We start from the raw sequence: 18,210 nt of genomic DNA on the forward strand, positions 1-18,210 counted from the left end.
TTGCCGCGGCGACAAGGCAAGTGTTTCACCCCGGCCGCAGGCCGCGGGGAGCCTCTAGGCCGTGGACGCAGAGCGGCCAGGCCCCGCAGAGAGCTCCTGGCACACGGATGCGTGCGCAGGGCTACTAGTAAGAATATATTATCCTGCCCTAGCCAGTTTTCAGTGGAAAGAGCATCAGCCTGCAGACTGAAGGGTCCCAGGTTCGATTCAAGTCAAGGGCATATGCCTAGGTTGCAAGTTCAATCCCCAGTGTGGGGCATGCAGGAGGCAGCCGGTCAATGGTTCTCTCTCATCATTGATGTTTCTATCTTTCTCTCCTTCTCCCTTCCTCTCAGGAATAAATAAATATGTATTTTTTAAAAATGAACTGCAGAATAAGAATAACTTAAAAAGAGAATATATTATCCTATTAAATTATACTTTGTAAAGTATTTAACATTATGAGGGACTGTCAAATCTTATTTTAACTTAACATACTTTCAGGAAAAAAAGTATTATTTTTGTAAATATCTTATCTCAGTTTATAAATCAGTCATAAAGGTCAACAGTTAGACAACAGTGTTCCATATTTAAATGAGGTAGGTGCTTGACTTATAGTGGCTAATAGGTTTTCCAAACCTCACCAAGGTGCTTAAGGGGCGAGGGGGGTCGGGGGGACAGAACAGGTTAAAACATTTAGGTCACCAGATATTAACAATTATTTGATCTGGAGAGAAATATTTACCATCATGATTAGCTAAAAGACAACCATACACTCTAATAAACCTCAATCAGTAAAATACTGTAACAGAAATTAGATGCCTTGCCCAAGCCAGTTTGGCTCAGTGGATAGAGCGTCGGCCTGCAGACTAAAGGGTCCCAGGTTCAATTCCTGCCCAAGGCACATGCCCTGGTTGCAGGCTCGATTTCCCATAGGGGGTGTGCAGGAAGCAGCCAATCAATGATTCTCTCTCATCATTGATGTTTCTATCTATCTCTCTCCCTTTCTCTCTGAAATCAATGAAAACAAATATATTTTTAAAAAAGTAAAAAAGAATATGGTTCCTTAAATATTAAAAAAATAAAAAGAAATTAGATGCCTTAGGGAACTGCAAGATGTATATAGCTACTTGCAACCTGAAAGCACCTAAGTATAATTATCTAAGTCATCATTTTCTTTTTAAGTTGTGCCACTGAACCACAAGCAACAACAATCTTTTAGAGATTCGCATCCTTTCTATTATGACTGTAGAGTGGGGGGAGGGGGGGAATGTGAAAAGATGGCCTTTAAAGAATGGCTAACAGAGGGAACAGTGAGGGCTAGAACCTAAGTCTCTGCCTGGTTATCCTTCAACTGACATGGATATTATCAAAATTTTATTCTATAGCCATCCTTCTTTATATATTACCTATGTTCTTAACACAACCCATAGAGAAAATTGTTAAAAACTGAGAGTAAATCCATTACATGTCCAGAACGACTCTACCTCAATCAATAATTGGTGTTCACACTCTTTTTAACCTCCTTTTCCCTTCTCAATGGGAAAGCCCCTCCCATTAAAGGCTAATCCAGTCATCTATGCTGTTGCTATTACCCCTTTCATCTGTTTCATAATTTTGTTCTGTCAAATACTATCTCTTACTACTATATATCAGCTCTTCCTTCTCAACTGGTTCTTTCCTTCAATATAAAGATGTTCTAAGTTATTTATCCCCTGGGAGAAAGGTTAAAAAACAGTCCTTGACTCTGCATCCCCTTGCCCCTCAGGTGTCCTAAAGCATTGCTTCTGAGGATTTTGTTAAAATACAGATTCTGATTCAGTAAATCTGGGTAGTGCCTAAGATTCTGAATATCTAACATGCTCACAGGCCCTATGGACAATACACCATGAATAGCAAGATCCATAACTATCTTCTCTTTTCCTTAAAGTCAAGCTTTCAAAAACTCCAAGTGCCAATCATTTCTCAACCCTTTCTAACCTGGCTCCTGTAACCAATAATCCTATAAAGTTGTATGACTACCATTCTAATTGCACTGACTTGAAGGAAAATGGAGGCTAAACAGGGTGGATATTAAAGGCGTTGAAAGGGTGCTGCTGAAAGGTCAATCTTTTAGCTTTTGAAATTTAAACATAATGAGGTCCTTAGGCCAGGCCTGCGTGGCTCAGTGGTTGAGCGTAGACCTATGAACCAGGAGGTCACAGTTCAATTCCCGGTCAGGGCACATGCCCAGGTTACGGGCTTGGTCCCCAGTAAGAGGCATACAGGAGGAAACTGATCAATGATTCTCTCTCATCATTGATGTTTCTCTCTCACTCTCTCTCTCATTTTTTTATTTATTGATTTCAGAGTAAGGACTCCTCCTTCCTCTATCTGAAATCAATAAATAAAAAAATGAAGACCTTAGAACAGTGGTCGGCAAACCGCGGCTCGCGAGCCACATGCGGCTCTTTGACCCCTTGAGTGTGGCTCTTCCACAAAATACCACGTGCGGGCGCACATGTACAGTGCGATTGAAACTTCGTGGCCCATGCGCACAAGTCGGTTTTCGGCCTGGGCCAGTCATTGTCATGATTTAATTTTATGGATATTGTAAGGTAAATTGTAAGGAATTTAATTTTATCAATAAATAATATCGTTAGTAAGTATGATATCAAGTTTTATTCAAAGTACCTATAGTTTAACTAAGACTTAAAACTTTAAGTAAAGTTTATTAAGTTAATTTTAGGGAACACTGTGGAGTGAAAGAAGATGTAGTGTTGAGGATTGAGAAAGGTATGTTGAGAGGGTTTGGACATATAGGAAGGATGAACGAAAGGAGATAGACGAAACAAGTATACAAGACGAGTGTGGATGAGAGAGTTGGAAGGGGTCGACCTCAGCGAACGTACCTCAATCAGATTGAGGACATTTTTAGCAATGGCCAGCTTAGGAGTACCCTAATTAAGTTAATAACAATGTACCTACCTATATAGTTTTATATAGTTTAAGTTTAAAAAATTTGGCTCTCAAAAGAAATTTCAATCGTTGTACTGTTGTTGATATTTGGCTCTGGTGACTAATGAGTTTGCCGACCACTGCCTTGGGATAATTTCACCAGAGCTCTACTGCAACACTGGAGGAGGTAATGAGCATATTAAGTGGTGGTCAAATGCGGCAGCTTGTTACCTTTCTTAGTACAGTATCTGAACAACTATCAACAGAATAACCAGCAAACAACTGATTAAAAATAATTCATGGAGCCCAAGCAGGTTTGGCTCAGTGGATAGAGTGTCAGCCTGCGGACTGAAGTGTCCCAGGTTTGATTTCCATCAGGGGCACATGCCAGGGTTGCGGGCTCAGTCCCCAGTAGGGGGCGTGCAGGAGGCATGCAGGAGGCAACTGATCGATGATTCTCTTTCATCACTGATGTTTCTAGCTCCCTCTCCCTTCCTCTCTGAAATCAATAAAAATATATTAAAAACAAAACAAAAATAAGCCATGGAATATTCAGGGAAATTTGTACATGATGATACTAAGTAATTAATAATTTTTTGAGATGTGGTATTATAGTTACATTAAAAGAGAGAGCTTCAACATAAGAAAATTAATTGATGTAATACATCACATTAATAGAATGAAGGAAAAAATCCACATGATGATCTTAATTAACAAAGAAAAGGCATTTTGCAAAATCCAACACACTTTCATGATAAAACTCTCTCATAAAAACAAAAGTAAAGGGAACCTTCCTTAACATAATAAATGGCATTTATGAAAAACCACAGCTCACATCATATTCAATGGTGAAAGATGGTAAGTTTTCCACATAACATCAGGAATAAGACAAGGATGCCTGCTTTCACCACTGCTGTTCAATGTTGTGCTCTAAGTTTTAGCCAGAGCAATAAAACAAGGGGGGCAAATAAAGCAAATTGCAAAGGAAGAAATAGAAAATCATCTGTTTGCAGAGGACTTGATCCTATCATTTTTAAAAATCCAAATGAAAGCTACTAGAGCCAATAGATTCAGCAAACTTGCAGGGTTCAAGATGGCAATACTCTCCAAATAGATCTACAGATTAAATGCCATCCCCATCAAAATTCCAACAGAATTTTTGTATAAAGGGACAAGCTGATCCTAAATACTTTCCAAGATACTCAAGTACCTATGTTTTTACTAACTGATGGCAATTGTAATAAACTTAACAGTGTAATACATGACATGTATATATGAAAAAATATTATAGCTATCCTAAAAATATATTTGGATAAAATGCTTTTGCAGAGAAAACTGTTCATTAGCTGTGGATCAGATAGTAACTATCTCATAACAACTATTCTCCTTCTAAACTGTAAATACCCTCCTTGTGGTACTAAAAACCACAAAGCACAATTATATTTTTTTAAACAGGAATACTCCTTTGTTAAATAAGTTCAGGGCTTTGAAAAAACTCATCACATAACCCAAGTAGCTCCTTTAAAAAAAAAAAAAACTCTTTTATTGTACCTTCTTGTTCTTTTATGTTTAATTAATAACCTTATCTGATAAGTACAACAGAAATGGAATCACATTTCAGGCTCTATGCCTTCCCTTCATTTCAAAACTTTTGAAAGGAATTGATCTAATGATTTAAGTACAATGCAAAGAAATTCAGGGTGGACAGAGGTATGTAATATAATACTTGAACCTGAAGTAAAAATAATAATAGAACTATCAAGGACTTCAAATCCCTATTCCCATGCACCTTAAATAAAAATTTTTCCCTTCATTATAGCAAAAGAAAATTAGTCATGTTACCCAATGTCGGTAAGGGGTGGTTTATCTCTTCCTCTTTTATAACAGAGGAAAAGTTCTGGGCTTTTCAGACTTCCATAGTTCAAGTTTGCTTGGAGAGCTGATGGAGTGGCTTCAACACAAGTATAACCTTCAGGTACTGTTTCCCCAGCTGATTTGTTAATAACTGCAATGTCTATAATTGGAGCTTTAGGTCCAGTTGACTTAGTATCTAAACGATTTATTTCTTGATCCAACAGAGTAGATGTATCAGTGAGACCTGCCACGACAAAGTAGTCGGTCACTCTTGGCCCTTTGTCTTCTATCATGGCTGCTATTATATTTCCTAGAAGAGGGAAAAAAAGCAATTAAATAAAATACTTTATCCTGGCTCTTTAAAATTAAAGTATTTCTGAGTTAACAGTGATCAACTAACCCACTTGCCAGTTGGATTTATAATCAAATTGTTGTCATTCTATTGAAGCCTGTGTTAGTATCATCTTATGAGCTTTTACCGCCAACAAAGTACAAATTTGCAGCATAAATTCATTTGTAAGGTTACTATAATCCTTTCAAGTGCCTAAGCCTCTGTTAAAAATAATCAAACTGGCCCTAGCCAGTATTTCCCAGTGGTTAGAGTGCCAACCTGCACACCAATGGATCTCAGGTTTGATTCCCAATAAGGGCACATACCTGGGTGCAGGTTTGATCCCTGATCCCCAGCCCGGTTGGGGTGTATGTGGGAGACAACCAATCGATGTGTCTCTCTCACATTGATGTATCAATGTCTCTCTCTCTCACTGATGTTTCTCTCGCTCGCTCTCTCTCCTCCACTCCCTCCCTGCCTTCCACTCTCTCTAAAAATCAATGGAAAATAAATAATCAAACTATCAGAGGTGGGCTCTGGTGCTTTCCTCTGAGCAAAATGCACATAATAAACAATATTTAGGCCATTTAAAAAATCATTCTCTTTGAAGTTACACAATTCCTATAGCTACACTTTACATTTAAGAAGAGTTCATCATGAATTAGTCAAGGTCTAACACACAAAAAATAAAGATAATGGTAATAAGTGTAACTAAATCAGTATATTAATCCAGTTGGGAGTCAGTCCCTTATAGTGAAGAAACTTTATGTAAACACCATATAAACCATATTTAGGAATCATTAAATATTCCATATGTAAATACCAGATAGAGCATAAAAAACTATAACCAAAGAAGATAAAATTACATACAATACACATTGCCTTGGGTACTACATGGTAAAAACCTAGAGAATAGGAACTTTGAGTCAAGATTTCTGTTATCTTTAAACTCAGTGCCTCAAAAAATAAAATTAAGCTTCTGAGGTTTTGGATATTTCCAGATTTTATATGCTTTTCAAAAACAACTTTCTTGAGAGGTATAATCCTATATAATAAAAGAGAAACATGTAAATTAACCATCCCTCCACTATGTTCACCAGACAATCAGAGTGAGTATTCAAATTAACTTCATCGCCTCTGTGGAGACTGATAGCAGGTAGGAGGCAGCTCCCAGCACGGCCTGCTTGGCTGTTGCTGTGGTGACCGGGAGCAGGGAAGCACAGCCCACAGGCACCTCCCAGCACCGCCCGCTTGGCAGTCACTGCAGTGTGAAGCAGGCAGGCCCTGCAAAGAGCAGAGAGCCATGGGGAGCGGGCCTAAGCCGTCAGTAGGACATCCCCTGAGGGCTCCCAGATTGGAGAGGGTGCAGGTCAGGCTGAGGGACAACCCCCCGTGCACGAATTTCATGCACTAGGCCCCTAGTTTACATATAATAAACATATTTAAACTGTACAATTTGGTAAGCTTTCACAAATATACCTGTCAAACCAGTAAAAATATCCATCAACACCCCAAATTTACCTGTACCCTTCATTATCCTTCTCCCCACCAAGAGAATGAATGATCTGCTTTCTATTACTATAGGCTGGTTTCTAGAATTGATAAACATGGAATCATTATAGTATGTATTCTTTGCCTAACTTCTTTCACTCATCATAAATATTTTGAGATTTGTCCATCCTATCTTATGTATCAATATATCGTTATTTTTTTATTGAATAGTCCACTGTTGAATATGCCAAAATATGTTTATTCATTCACCTATGTAGAGGACATGTGAGTTATTTTCAGTTTAGGGCTATTAAAGCTGTCATGGACACCAGTGTACAAGCCTTCTGGACATATGCTTTCACTTATTGTTGGTAAATTTCTAAGATGAAATGGCTGGATCACCTGGTAAGTGTATGTAGTTCTAACAAACTAATTGTTTTCTAGAGTGATGTACCATTTTACATTCCTACCATCAGTATATGAGAGTTCCAGTTGTTCCACATCCTCTCCAACACTCTATTAGGCCATCTTTTAAATTTAGACATTCTAATACATCAATAGTGATACTTAACTATAGTCTTTTTTAAAAAATATATTTTATTGATTTTTTACAGAGAGGAAGGGAGAGGGATAGAGTGTTAGGAACATCGATGAGAGAGAAACATCGACCAGCTGCCTCCTGCATACCCCCCCTACTGGGGATGTGTCCGCAACCAAGGTACATGCCCTTGGCCGGAATCGAACCTGGGACTCTTCAGTCCACAGACCGACGCTCTATTCACTGAGCCAAACCGGTTAGGGCTTAACTATAGTCTTAATTTGCATGTTAATAACTAGTGATGAGAACCATCTTTTTATGTGCTTATTTCCCATTCATATATTTTTGGTGAAGTTTGTTCAAATCTTTGCCCATGTTTTCATTGGGTTGTTTGTTTACTAATTATTGAGTTTTGAAGATCTTTATATATTCTAGATACAAGTCATTTACCAGGCATATGCTTTACAAATATTTTCTCCCAATCTGTGGCTTGTCTTTTTCTCTTAATACTGCCTTTTGAAAATAAGTTTTTACTTTTAATGAGGTCTAATTAGTCAATCTGTTCTTTTATGAACCATGGTTGTGGTGTCATATTTAAGAAATCATTGTCTAATCCAAGATCACAACAGTTTTCTCCCAGGTTTTCTTTTAAAAGTTTTATGAATTTAGGTTTTACACTTAGATCTATGATCCATTTGGAGTAAATTTTTGTATATGGTGTAAGGTATGAGTCAAGATTCATTATTTACATATCCATTTTTTTTTTTTTAGCACCACTAGTTGAAAGACCATCTTTTCTACACCATATCACCCATTTTCAAAGATTCATTTCCAATATTTGTTTTTATTTCTGGATTTTCTATTCTGTTCCATTGATCTATTTGTTTATATTTCAGTACCACATTGTTTTGATTAATGTAGCTTTACAATAAATCTTGAAAACAGGCAGTATTAGTCTTCAACTCTGTTCTTTTTCAAAACTGTCTTTGCAAAGATCCTTTGCATTTCAATAAGCATTTTAGAATCCACTTGTCAATTTCTTAAAAAAAAAAAAAGCCTAGTAAAATGTTAACTGAGACTGTTGAATTGGTAGGTCAATTTAAGGAGGATTGGCAATATTGAGTCTTCTAACCCATGAAAAAAGTTTAACTCTGCATTAATGTAGATTTTTTAAATTTTCTCTCATCAATATTTTATGGTTTACAACAAATAAGTCTCATTTCTTTTCTAAGATTGACCCTTAAGTACTTAATATTTTAGATGCTACTGTAAACGACAATGTTTCTTTTAACTCAATTCCAATTGTTCATTGCTACTATACAGAAATATAACTGATTTTTTTTTGGCTTCTGATTTATTCCTTTCCCATGTTATTAAAATATCTTTATAATTTTATCATTTCTTTGTATTTTTAAAGTTCCTTTTGATGTACAGACAGTCCTCGGGTTACATGGGACTCAACGTATGTGGTTTCATGGTTATGTTGCCATCTCCCATTTATTTATTAAAAAAAAAAATTCTGGGGGAGAAACTAAGATGGCGGCATAGGGAAACACCGAAATTGCTGCCTCCTACAACAACTTCAAACAGAATAAACAGACAAAACGGACATCATCCAGAACTACAGGAAGGCTGGCGGAGTGGACATTCTACAACTAGAAGGAAGGAGAAAAGCACGTTGAGGGTCAGGAGCTGCGGAAGTAAAGTGCAAAGGTACGGAGGCTCGTGTGAGCGGAAAGGGGCTAGTAGCTGAGGACGCGGCTGTCTTTTTGAATCGGGAGGGAGTCACAAGCTCCCGACAGCTCTGAACTCCGGTTCCGGGAAGTCTCTGGGGACCCAGGACTCTTACGGGGAGAAACTGCTCTGACTGGCAGCAGGCAGAACTTGGAACTCGAGGGCGGCTTTCCCTCAGAGGTGCTTGTAGCAATTCGATTGTCGGGACACTGAGAAGCGCGTGGCCCCTTAGGGCAGGGCTGAGAATCCGCCATAGTTCCTTGCTCCGCCCTTTGATTCCCTGAGACCCCGCCCCACCCAGGCAGCGGCAGAGGCTTTTGCATATGAATGCCCTGGCCCTTTGCAACCTAAAAATTACCTAACAAATTGCAGCTGGGCCACAGACCCAGAACTTCCAAGAGAAGGCCCAAGGCCCCACAGCAGCTTGCATTGCTTCACAGCTGGGCCACATCAGGGCACCTCCAAACTCCAAAAAAGGAAGGGGAATCTGCAGTTCTCTTCATAGCTCCTGCTGGGTAACCTCCAAGAGCCAGTGTACCCAGTAGTCAGAGGGGGACCATCCGGATTACAACTCCTCAGATCCATAAGGGACACACCCAGGGGGAAGACTCAGTGAGCACCAAAGCCCCATTGAAGAAAGTCTTGCCCCAGAAGGGTGTCTTCAGCACAGAAGTTCTCCCACTGCAGACACAGCCGATTCTCACTGCCAATTGGCCTGAAGGTCAATTCCTCCCAGTGATCCTACAACAATCAAGGCTTAACTACAACAAGACTGTGCACAAAGCCCACAAGGGGGTGCACCAAGAGTGTCCACCTCAGGTAACTGGGGAGGCTGAGCCACTGGGCCCTACAGGACACCTAGCACACAAAACCACTCTACCAACACAGGGAAGCATAAAAAATGCGGAGACAAAGAAACAGGTCACAAATGACAGAAATGGAGGAAAGCAAACGACTGGATATAGAGTTCAAAACCACGTTTATAAGGTTTTTCAAGAATTTTATGGAAACCGCCGATAAATTTAGTGAGACCCTCAAGAAATATAGTGAGACCCTCGAGGATATGAAAAAGGACCAACTAGAAATTAAGCATACACTGACTGAAATAAAGAATAATATACAGAGATCCAACAGCAGACAAGAGGATCCCAAGAATCAAGTCAAAGATTTGAAATACAAAGGAACAAAAAATACCCAATCGAAAAAGAAAAAAGAAAAAAGATTCCAAAAATATGAAGATAGTGTAAGGAGCCTCTGGGACAACTTCAAGCGAACCAACATCAGAATTATAGGGATACCAGAAGAAGAGAGAGGGCAAGATAATGAAAACCTATTTGAAGAAATAATGACAGAAAACTTCCCCTACCTGGTCAAAGAAATAGACTTACAAGTCCAGGAAGCGCAGAGAACCCCAAACAAAAGGAATCCAAAGAGGACCACACCAAGACACATCATAATTAAAATGCCAAGAGCAAAAGACAAAGAGAGAATCTTAAAAGCAGCAAGAGAAAGAAAGTCAGTTACCTACACGGGAATACCCATACGACTGTCAGTTGATTTCTCAACAGAAACCATGCAGGCCAGAAGAGAGTGGCAAGAAATAGTCAAAGTGATGAATACCAAGAACCTACAACCAAGATTACTTTATCCAGCAAAGCTATCATTCAGAATAGAAGGTCAGATAAAGAGCTTCACAGATAAGAAAAAGCTAAAGGAGTTCATTACCACCAAACCAGCATTATATGAAATGCTGAAAGGGATTCTTTAAGAAGAGGAAGAAAAAGGAACTCTTACCATTTGCCACAGCATGGATGGAACTGGAGAGCGGATAAATACCACATGGTCTCACTCATTTGTGGAATATAATGAACAACATAAACTGATGAACAAGGACTGATCCAGAGACGGAGAGGCGTTGATTGGACTGTCGGGCCTTGGAGGGAAGGTAGGGGAGGGTGGGGGTAAGGGGGAAAGATCAACCAAAGGACTTTTATGCAAGCATATAGGCCTAACCAATGGACATGGACAACGGGGGGGGTGAGGGCATGAGCGCGGGGGGGGGGGGGAGTAGGGGGTAATGTGGGGATAAGGACACATATGTAATATCTTCATCAATAAAAAATATATTTAAAAAAAATTCTATCATTTCGACCTATGTACATATGTGCTTTATGTTTTTTAATATTTACTTACCACAAGTAAAGGTCAGGAAATGTTATCTTTCTTTTAAATTTTTTTTACTGTTTCACTTCATTACTGCTGTGTATGTGCTCCATGTGAGTGACATAGGTGCTTATGTAGGTGGGTTCCAAGTTAAAGCGAAAATCGCATTAAGTCATGCCGTAGGAATGGATCTCCAACATAACGAGAGGACCTACTGTATTCAGCAATACATAACTAATTCACCAAATTTCTATTTTAAATTTCATTACAAAATAAAATAAAACCGGAGGCCTAGGTTGAGGAAAGACATTATAGTAATAATCCTATATAATAAAAGCCTAATATGCAATGTCCCCTCGGGCAGTTGTTCAACCGGGAGTTTGACCGTTTGCTGTGATGTGCGCTGACCACCAGGGGGCGGCGTGGAGTAAGGCAGGTGTAGGTGATGCACTGCAACCTCTCACCGGCTACCTGGGGGCGGGGGTGACAGGGACAGAGGTGCGGTGAGAATGCAGTGTGTCCGCCGAGTTCAAGTTCGCTCTCACTCCCCCTGCTACCGTCCCCTGGGACGCCAGGGCTCGTGCAAAGGGGAAGCCCCCTCGCTCAGGGGCCAGGCACCCGCAAGGAGCCCACCCCTCCACCCGCACAGCCTCTTCCCAGTGAGCCAGGCTGCAGCCACCAGGAACACAGGGGGCAGTCGGGCTCCCTGTGAGTTTGGGCAGGAGCTGCAAGGCCGGCCAGGAGAGAGCGCACTGCCCACCCAGTTTCCATGCAGCACCACTGGGCAGCCCAGAGGCCCATGCTGCGCCCTGGCCCGCAGCATCCAGCCATGCTCACTGCATCTCCGGATGGGGACTCAGGCACTGTGACTCAGGCGGAGGGGGGGGCACGTGGGGGCCTGAGGTCAGCTGGGACCTGCCCTTCCACGCCAGACGCCGGCGCTTTCATTGCCAGCCAGGCCTAGGGACTACACCCATGCAAAATTTCGTGCACCTGGCTGCTAGTAGTACATATGTTTTTTAAAATCATGTATTTTTTTCTTTATTGATTAAGGTATTACATGTGTCCTTAACACCCCCTCCCCCCCCACACACTCCCCGCTCATGCCCTCACCCCCCTGGTGTCTGTGTCCATTGGTTAGCTTATATGCATGCATACAAGTCCTTTGGTTGATCTCTCCCCCTTACCCCCACCCTCCCCTACCTTCCCTCTGAGGTTTGACAGTTTGATCGATGCTTCTCTTTCTCTGGATCTGTTTTTGTTCATCAGTTTTTGTTGTCCATTATATTCCACAAATGAGTGAGATCACGTGATATTTATCTTTCTCTGACTGACTTATTTCGCTTAGCATAGTGCTCTCCAGTTCCATCCATGCTGTTGCAAATGGTAGTTCTTCCTTTTTATAGCAGCGTAGTATTCCATTGTGTAGATGTACCACAGCAGATCCACTCATCTGCTGATGGGCACTTAGGCTATTTCCTAATCTTAGCTATGGTAAATTGTGCCGCTATGAACATGGGGGTACATATATCCTTTCTGATTGGTGTTTCTAGTTTCTTGGGATATATTCCTAGAAGTGGGATCACTGGGTCAAATGGGAGTTCCATTTTTAGTTTTTTAAGGAAACTCCATACTGTTCTCCACAGTGGCTGCACCAGTCTGCATTCCCACCAGCAGTGCACAAGGGTTCCTTTTTCTCTGCATCCTCGCCAGCACTTGTCATTTGTGGATTTGTTGATGATAGTCATTCTGACAGGTGTGAGATGGTACCTCACTGTTGTTTTGATTTGTATCTCTCAGATGATTAGTGACTCTGAGCATTTTTTACAATTGATTTTTATCTATTGATCTTATATAATGCAATCATGCTAAAGTTGCTTATGAGTTGCAGAGCTTTTTTTCTAAGTTCCATCAAATTTTCTACACAGATAATAATGTGTCTGTGAATAAAGACAATTTTACTTCTTTCTTTCTAATGTAGTTTCCTTTTATTTTATTTTTCTTGCCTCCACTGTGCTGGCTAGAACATCCAGTACAATGTTTAAGAGAAATGGTGAGCAAAGAAGATATACAAATAACCCAATAAACACATTAATAAATACTCAACATCATAGTCACAGCAACAATATTCACAATAGCCAAAAGGGAGAACAACCTAAGTGTCCACCAACAGATGAATGAATACATAAAATGCATATAACCACACAATGGAATATTATTCAGTCATAAGAAGGAATTAAATTTGATCAATGCTACAATATGAACTTTGAAAACATTATGCTAAATTAAATAAGCCAGACAGAGAAGGAAAAAGATTATATGATTCCATTTCAGTAAAACAGATTACCAAGGGCTAGGATAGGGGAGAATGAAAAATTATTATTTAATGGGTATACAGTTAATATTGAGGATAATGAGAAAGTTTTAAGTGTAGACAGTGACAATGGTCACACAACACTGATTTGTATTTAATGCCACTGAAATGTACACTTACAAACTGTTAAAATGACACATATTACATATATATATATATATATTTTACCACAGTAAAAAGAGAGAATGCATAATCATTTCTCCAAATTAAACTTTTGGGCTTCTGTTAAGTTATAAATGCCTGGAGTCAGCTTCCTAATTCAGAATATATAAATGCCTGTGTAACTATTGTTATATGTTACTTTCTTACCTTTTGAAATGAATATGCCAATTTACCGTGACAATAATAATGTATCTATTGTCCAATGAGTATTGTAATTATATTTATGTTTATGGTGTTAAAAGTAAAGATGCTGCATAAGGGTTTAAATACACATTTCTTTGATCAAAAAAGGGGGGGGGGGATATTGAGAGTGGACATCTTTTTTTATTCCTAATCCTACGGGAAAGCATTATTTCTTTTACACTAAATATGATGTTACTCATAGGTTTTCCATACATGCTCTTTTCAAGTTAAGGAAGTTTCTTTCTATTTCTGAGATTTTTATCAGGAACAGATGTTGGATTTTATATACTTTTTCTGCATCTACTGAAATTATATGGTTTTTCATGTTTCAGTTTTTAATATGGTGAATTACATTAATTTTCAAGTTATTAACCAACCCTACAATCCTGAGATAAATACCTCTTGATCATGATATATTTCCTTTTTCTATATTCTGAATTCTATTTGTTAAAATTTCATTTGAAATTTTATATTACTGAGGGCTATTGGTCTGTAGTTTTCTTTTCTTGCAATGTCTTTATCTGGTTTTGGTAGCAAAGTAATGTTAGTCTCAGACAATGAGTTGAGAAGAACTTCCTCCTCTTCAATCCTTAAAAGAGTTTGTATGGAATGGTATTACTGTGTCCTCAAATGTTTGATAGAATTCACCTGTGAAATCATCTGGATTTGGAGTTTTCTTTGTGGGTAGGATTTTTAACTATAAATTCAATTCCTTTAAAGTTTACTCAATTTCTTCTTGAGTAAATTTTCATACTTCGTATCTGTCTTAATCCATTCAGGCTGCTATACCAGAATACCGTAGATTGGGTGGCTTATAAACAGCAGAAATTTATTTCTCATAATTCTGGAAGCTGGGCAGTCCAAGATCAAGGCATTGGCAGATTCAGTGTCTGTTGAGGGCTGGTTTCCTACTTCACAGAAGACTGTCTTCCATAGCCCCACCTCCAAATACCATCACATTTGGGCTTAGGGCTCAAGAATTTGAGAAGGGGACAAAGACATTCAGTCTTTTTTAATTTTTTTTTTTTTATTTTTTTATTTTTTTTTAATTAAATCTTTATTGTTCAGATTATTACATTTGTTCCTTTTTTTCCCCCCCCATAACTCCCCTCCTCCCAGTTCCCGCCCCACCCTCCGCCCTCACTCCCCACCCACTGTCCTCATCCATAGGTGCACGATTTTTGTCCAGTCTCTTCCCACATCTCCCACACCCCTTTCCCCCCCAAGAATAGTCAGTCCATTCCCTTTTTATGTCCCTGATTCTATTATAATCAACAGTTTATTCTGTTCATCAGATTATTTATTCACTTGATTCTTAGATTCACTTGTTGATAGATGCATATTTGTTGTTCATAATTTGTATCTTTACCTTTTTCTTCCTCTTCCTCTTCTTAAAGGATACCTTTCAGCATTTCATATAATCCTGGTTTGGTGGTGATGAACTCCTTTAGCTTTTCCTTATCTGTGAAGCTCTTTATCTGACCTTCAATTCTGAATGATAGCTTTGCTGGATAAAGTAATCTTGGTTGTAGGTTCTTGGTATTCATCACTTTGAATATTTCTTGCCACTCCCTTCTGGCCTGCAAAGTTTCTGTTGAGAAATCAGCTGACAGTCGTATGGGTATTCCCTTGTAGGTAACTGAGTTTCTTTCTCTTGCTGTTTTTAAGATTCTCTCTTTATCTTTTGCTCTTGGCATTTTAATGATGATGTGTCTTGGTGTGGTCCTCTTTGGATTCCTTTTGTTTGGGGTTCTCCGTGCTTCTTGGACCTGTAAGTCCATTTCTTTCACCAGGTGGGGGAAGTTTTCTGTCATTATTTCTTCAAATAGGTTTTCAATATCTTGCTCTCTCTCATCTTCTGGCACCCCTATAATTCTGATGTTGGTACGCTTGAAGCTGTCCCAGAGGCTCCTTACACTATCCTCGCATTTTTGGATTCTTTTTTCATTTTGCTTTTCCGGTTGGATGTTTTTTGCTTCCTCGCATTTCAAATCATTGACTTGATTCTTGCGCTCCTCTGGTCTGCTGTCGGGCGTCTGTATAATATTCGTTATTTCAGTCCGTGTGTGCTTAATTTCTAGTTGGTTCCCCAATATAAGATCGAGGGTCTTATTAGTTTTCGTGTAGATCTCATTAAGTTTATCGGCAGCTTCTAAACAGTTCTTGAGAGACCTTAAAAGTGTGGTTCTGAACTCTATTTCTTCCATTGACAATTTTGTCCTGTTTCTTTGTCTCCGCATTTTGTTATGCTTCCTTGGTGCACCCCCTAGTGGTCTTTGTTCGCAGTCTTATAGATAAATCTTGATTGCTGTAGCTAATTCCAGGGAGGGTTTGACCTCCAGGCCAAGTGGCTATGAGATTCAGCTGTGTCGGTGGTGAGAGAACTTCTGTCCTCTAGGGAGGTGCTAATCTAGCCTTTGCCTGAGGCTATCCGGCAAATGCCTCTGTGCAGGGCTTGGGCAGGGCGGGTCGAACAGGATCAACAGCGTGGGCCGGAGAGAGCAGTTATGGCGGCTCTCAGTCCTGTCCCAAGGGGCTCTGCCTCTCTGAGTCCCAGCACCCGCTGCAAAGCTCGGAGAGAAAGCTGCACTCGCTCTGACCGAAGCCAGACAGTCCCGCTTCTCCTGCCTGAGTCTGGGTCCCTAAAGACTCGCCCGGATCTGGAGCTCAGAGTCTGCGACTCCCTCCCAATTGAAAACAACAACCGCGCCCTCCGCCGCCAGCCCGCTCCGCGCACTCCGCACCTCAGAATTTGACTTCAGCACTGCGCCTCCTCTGAGTGTCCGTATGCGTTTCTCTTTCCTCCTAGTTGTAGGACTTCCACTCAGCCAGCGCCCCTGTGGTTCTGGGTGATGTCCCTTCCGTTTTTTGGTTTCACTTTTGAAGTAGTTGTTCAAAGCAGCAAACTCCGGCGTTAACCTATGCCGCCATCTTGGTTCTCTCCTCGACATTCAGTCTTATACCAAGTGTCTTTCAAAGAATTTGTCCACTTCATCTAAGTTATCAAATTTACTGGCAGAAAGTTGTTTATAATATTCCCTTATTATCCTTTTAATATCAGTAGACTATGTAGTGATGTCATCCCTCTCATTCCTGATATTATTAATTTGTGTGTTCTTTCTTTTTTTCCTTATCAGTCTGGCTAGAAATTTATCAATTTTATTGATCTTCTCTAAGAACTAGTTTTTTATTTCACTGATTTCTCTCTATTGCTTTTCTGTATTATATTTCATTAATTTCTACTTTTATCTTGATTATTTTCTTTCCTCTGTTTATGTCAAATTTAATTTGCTCTTCTTTTTCTAGTTTCTTAAGCTGGAAGCTGAGGTCATTAACTTCAGATCTTCTTTTCTATGTAGGTATTTAGTGCTATGAATCCCTCGCCAAGCAATGTTTTAGTGGCATCCCACAAATTTAGATATCATGTTCTCTTTTCATGTGGTTCAAAATATCTTAATTTCCCTTTCATGAAATATATTTTCTTTGACCAAGAGGTTATTTAACAGTATGTTTGTCAGCCCTGGCCTGGGTAGCTCAGTTGGTTAGAGAGTCATTGCGTACACTGAGGTTGCAGGTCAGATCTCGTCAGGGCACATACAAGAATCAACCAATGAATGTATAAAAAGTGAAATAAATTGATGTCTGTCTCTATCTCTGTCTCTCTCTGTCCCTCAAGTCAATTTAAAAAAAATGTTTGAAAAGCACTGGCTGAGTGGTTCAGCTGGCTGGAGTGGTGTCCCATACACCAAAGGGTTGCGGGTTCAATTCCCAATTAGGGCATGTACGGAAGGCAACTGAGGAAGGCAACTGATCAATGTTTCTCTCTCCCTTCTTTTATCTCTCTCCCCCCTCTTTTCTCTCTCTTTATATATCCTCGGGTGAGGATTTAAAAATACATACATACATTCATTCATACATACATACATATATATGTGTTTTCCAGGTTCCAAATTTTATACTTGGGGATTTTCCAAGAATCTTCAGTTACTGATTTCTAATTTAATTGCATTGTGGTAAGAGAATATCGTGTGTATGACTTGAATTCTTTTACATTTATTGAGACATTTTATGGCTAAGAATATGGTCTACCTTACTAAATATACCATGTGGACTTCAGCAAAATATGTGTTCTGTTGTTGGACAGAGAACTCGACAAATACCAATCAGGTCAAGGAGGTTAAAAATGTTGTTCAAGTCTACTATATCCTTGTTGATTTCTGTCCTCTTATTCCATCAATTATTAAGACTGGTTTTGAAATTTCAAACTATAATTGAAGATTTGTCTCTTTCTCCTTTCAACTCTATCAGATTTTGCTTCATGTATTTTGAAGCTCTGTTATTAAGGGCATAAACATTTAGAACTGTTATGTCTCTTTGATTAACTGACCCCTTTATCATTATGAAATGATCTTCTTTATCTCTGGTAAATGTTATTGTGTATTAAGAAAAGCTTTTGAAAATAAT

The 18,210-nt window shown here is 39.5% G+C and overlaps 1 protein-coding gene across 6 annotated transcripts in view; it reads right to left on the reverse strand.

Annotated features, from left to right (window-relative positions):
- The window catches only part of DENND4C (DENN domain containing 4C), a 133,291-nt gene that overhangs the window by 95,548 nt on the left and 19,533 nt on the right, over window positions 1–18,210 (reverse strand). For 4 of the 6 annotated variants that reach the window (XM_059656565.1, XM_059656568.1, XM_059656566.1 and 1 more), the window contains exon 2: window positions 4,759–5,080. The exons of 1 other annotated variant lie outside the window; for it this stretch is intronic. In XM_059656565.1, coding sequence (XP_059512548.1) covers window positions 4,759–5,063 — 305 coding nt within the window. In that variant the 5' untranslated portion in view covers window positions 5,064–5,080. The remainder of the gene's footprint in view (window positions 1–4,758; window positions 5,081–18,210) is intronic. One more of the 6 variants, XM_059656569.1, reaches the window with a different exon arrangement.

The sequence above is a fragment of the Myotis daubentonii genome, chromosome 11 (assembly GCF_963259705.1).
Source record: "Myotis daubentonii chromosome 11, mMyoDau2.1, whole genome shotgun sequence".
NCBI lineage: Eukaryota > Metazoa > Chordata > Mammalia > Chiroptera > Vespertilionidae > Myotis > Myotis daubentonii.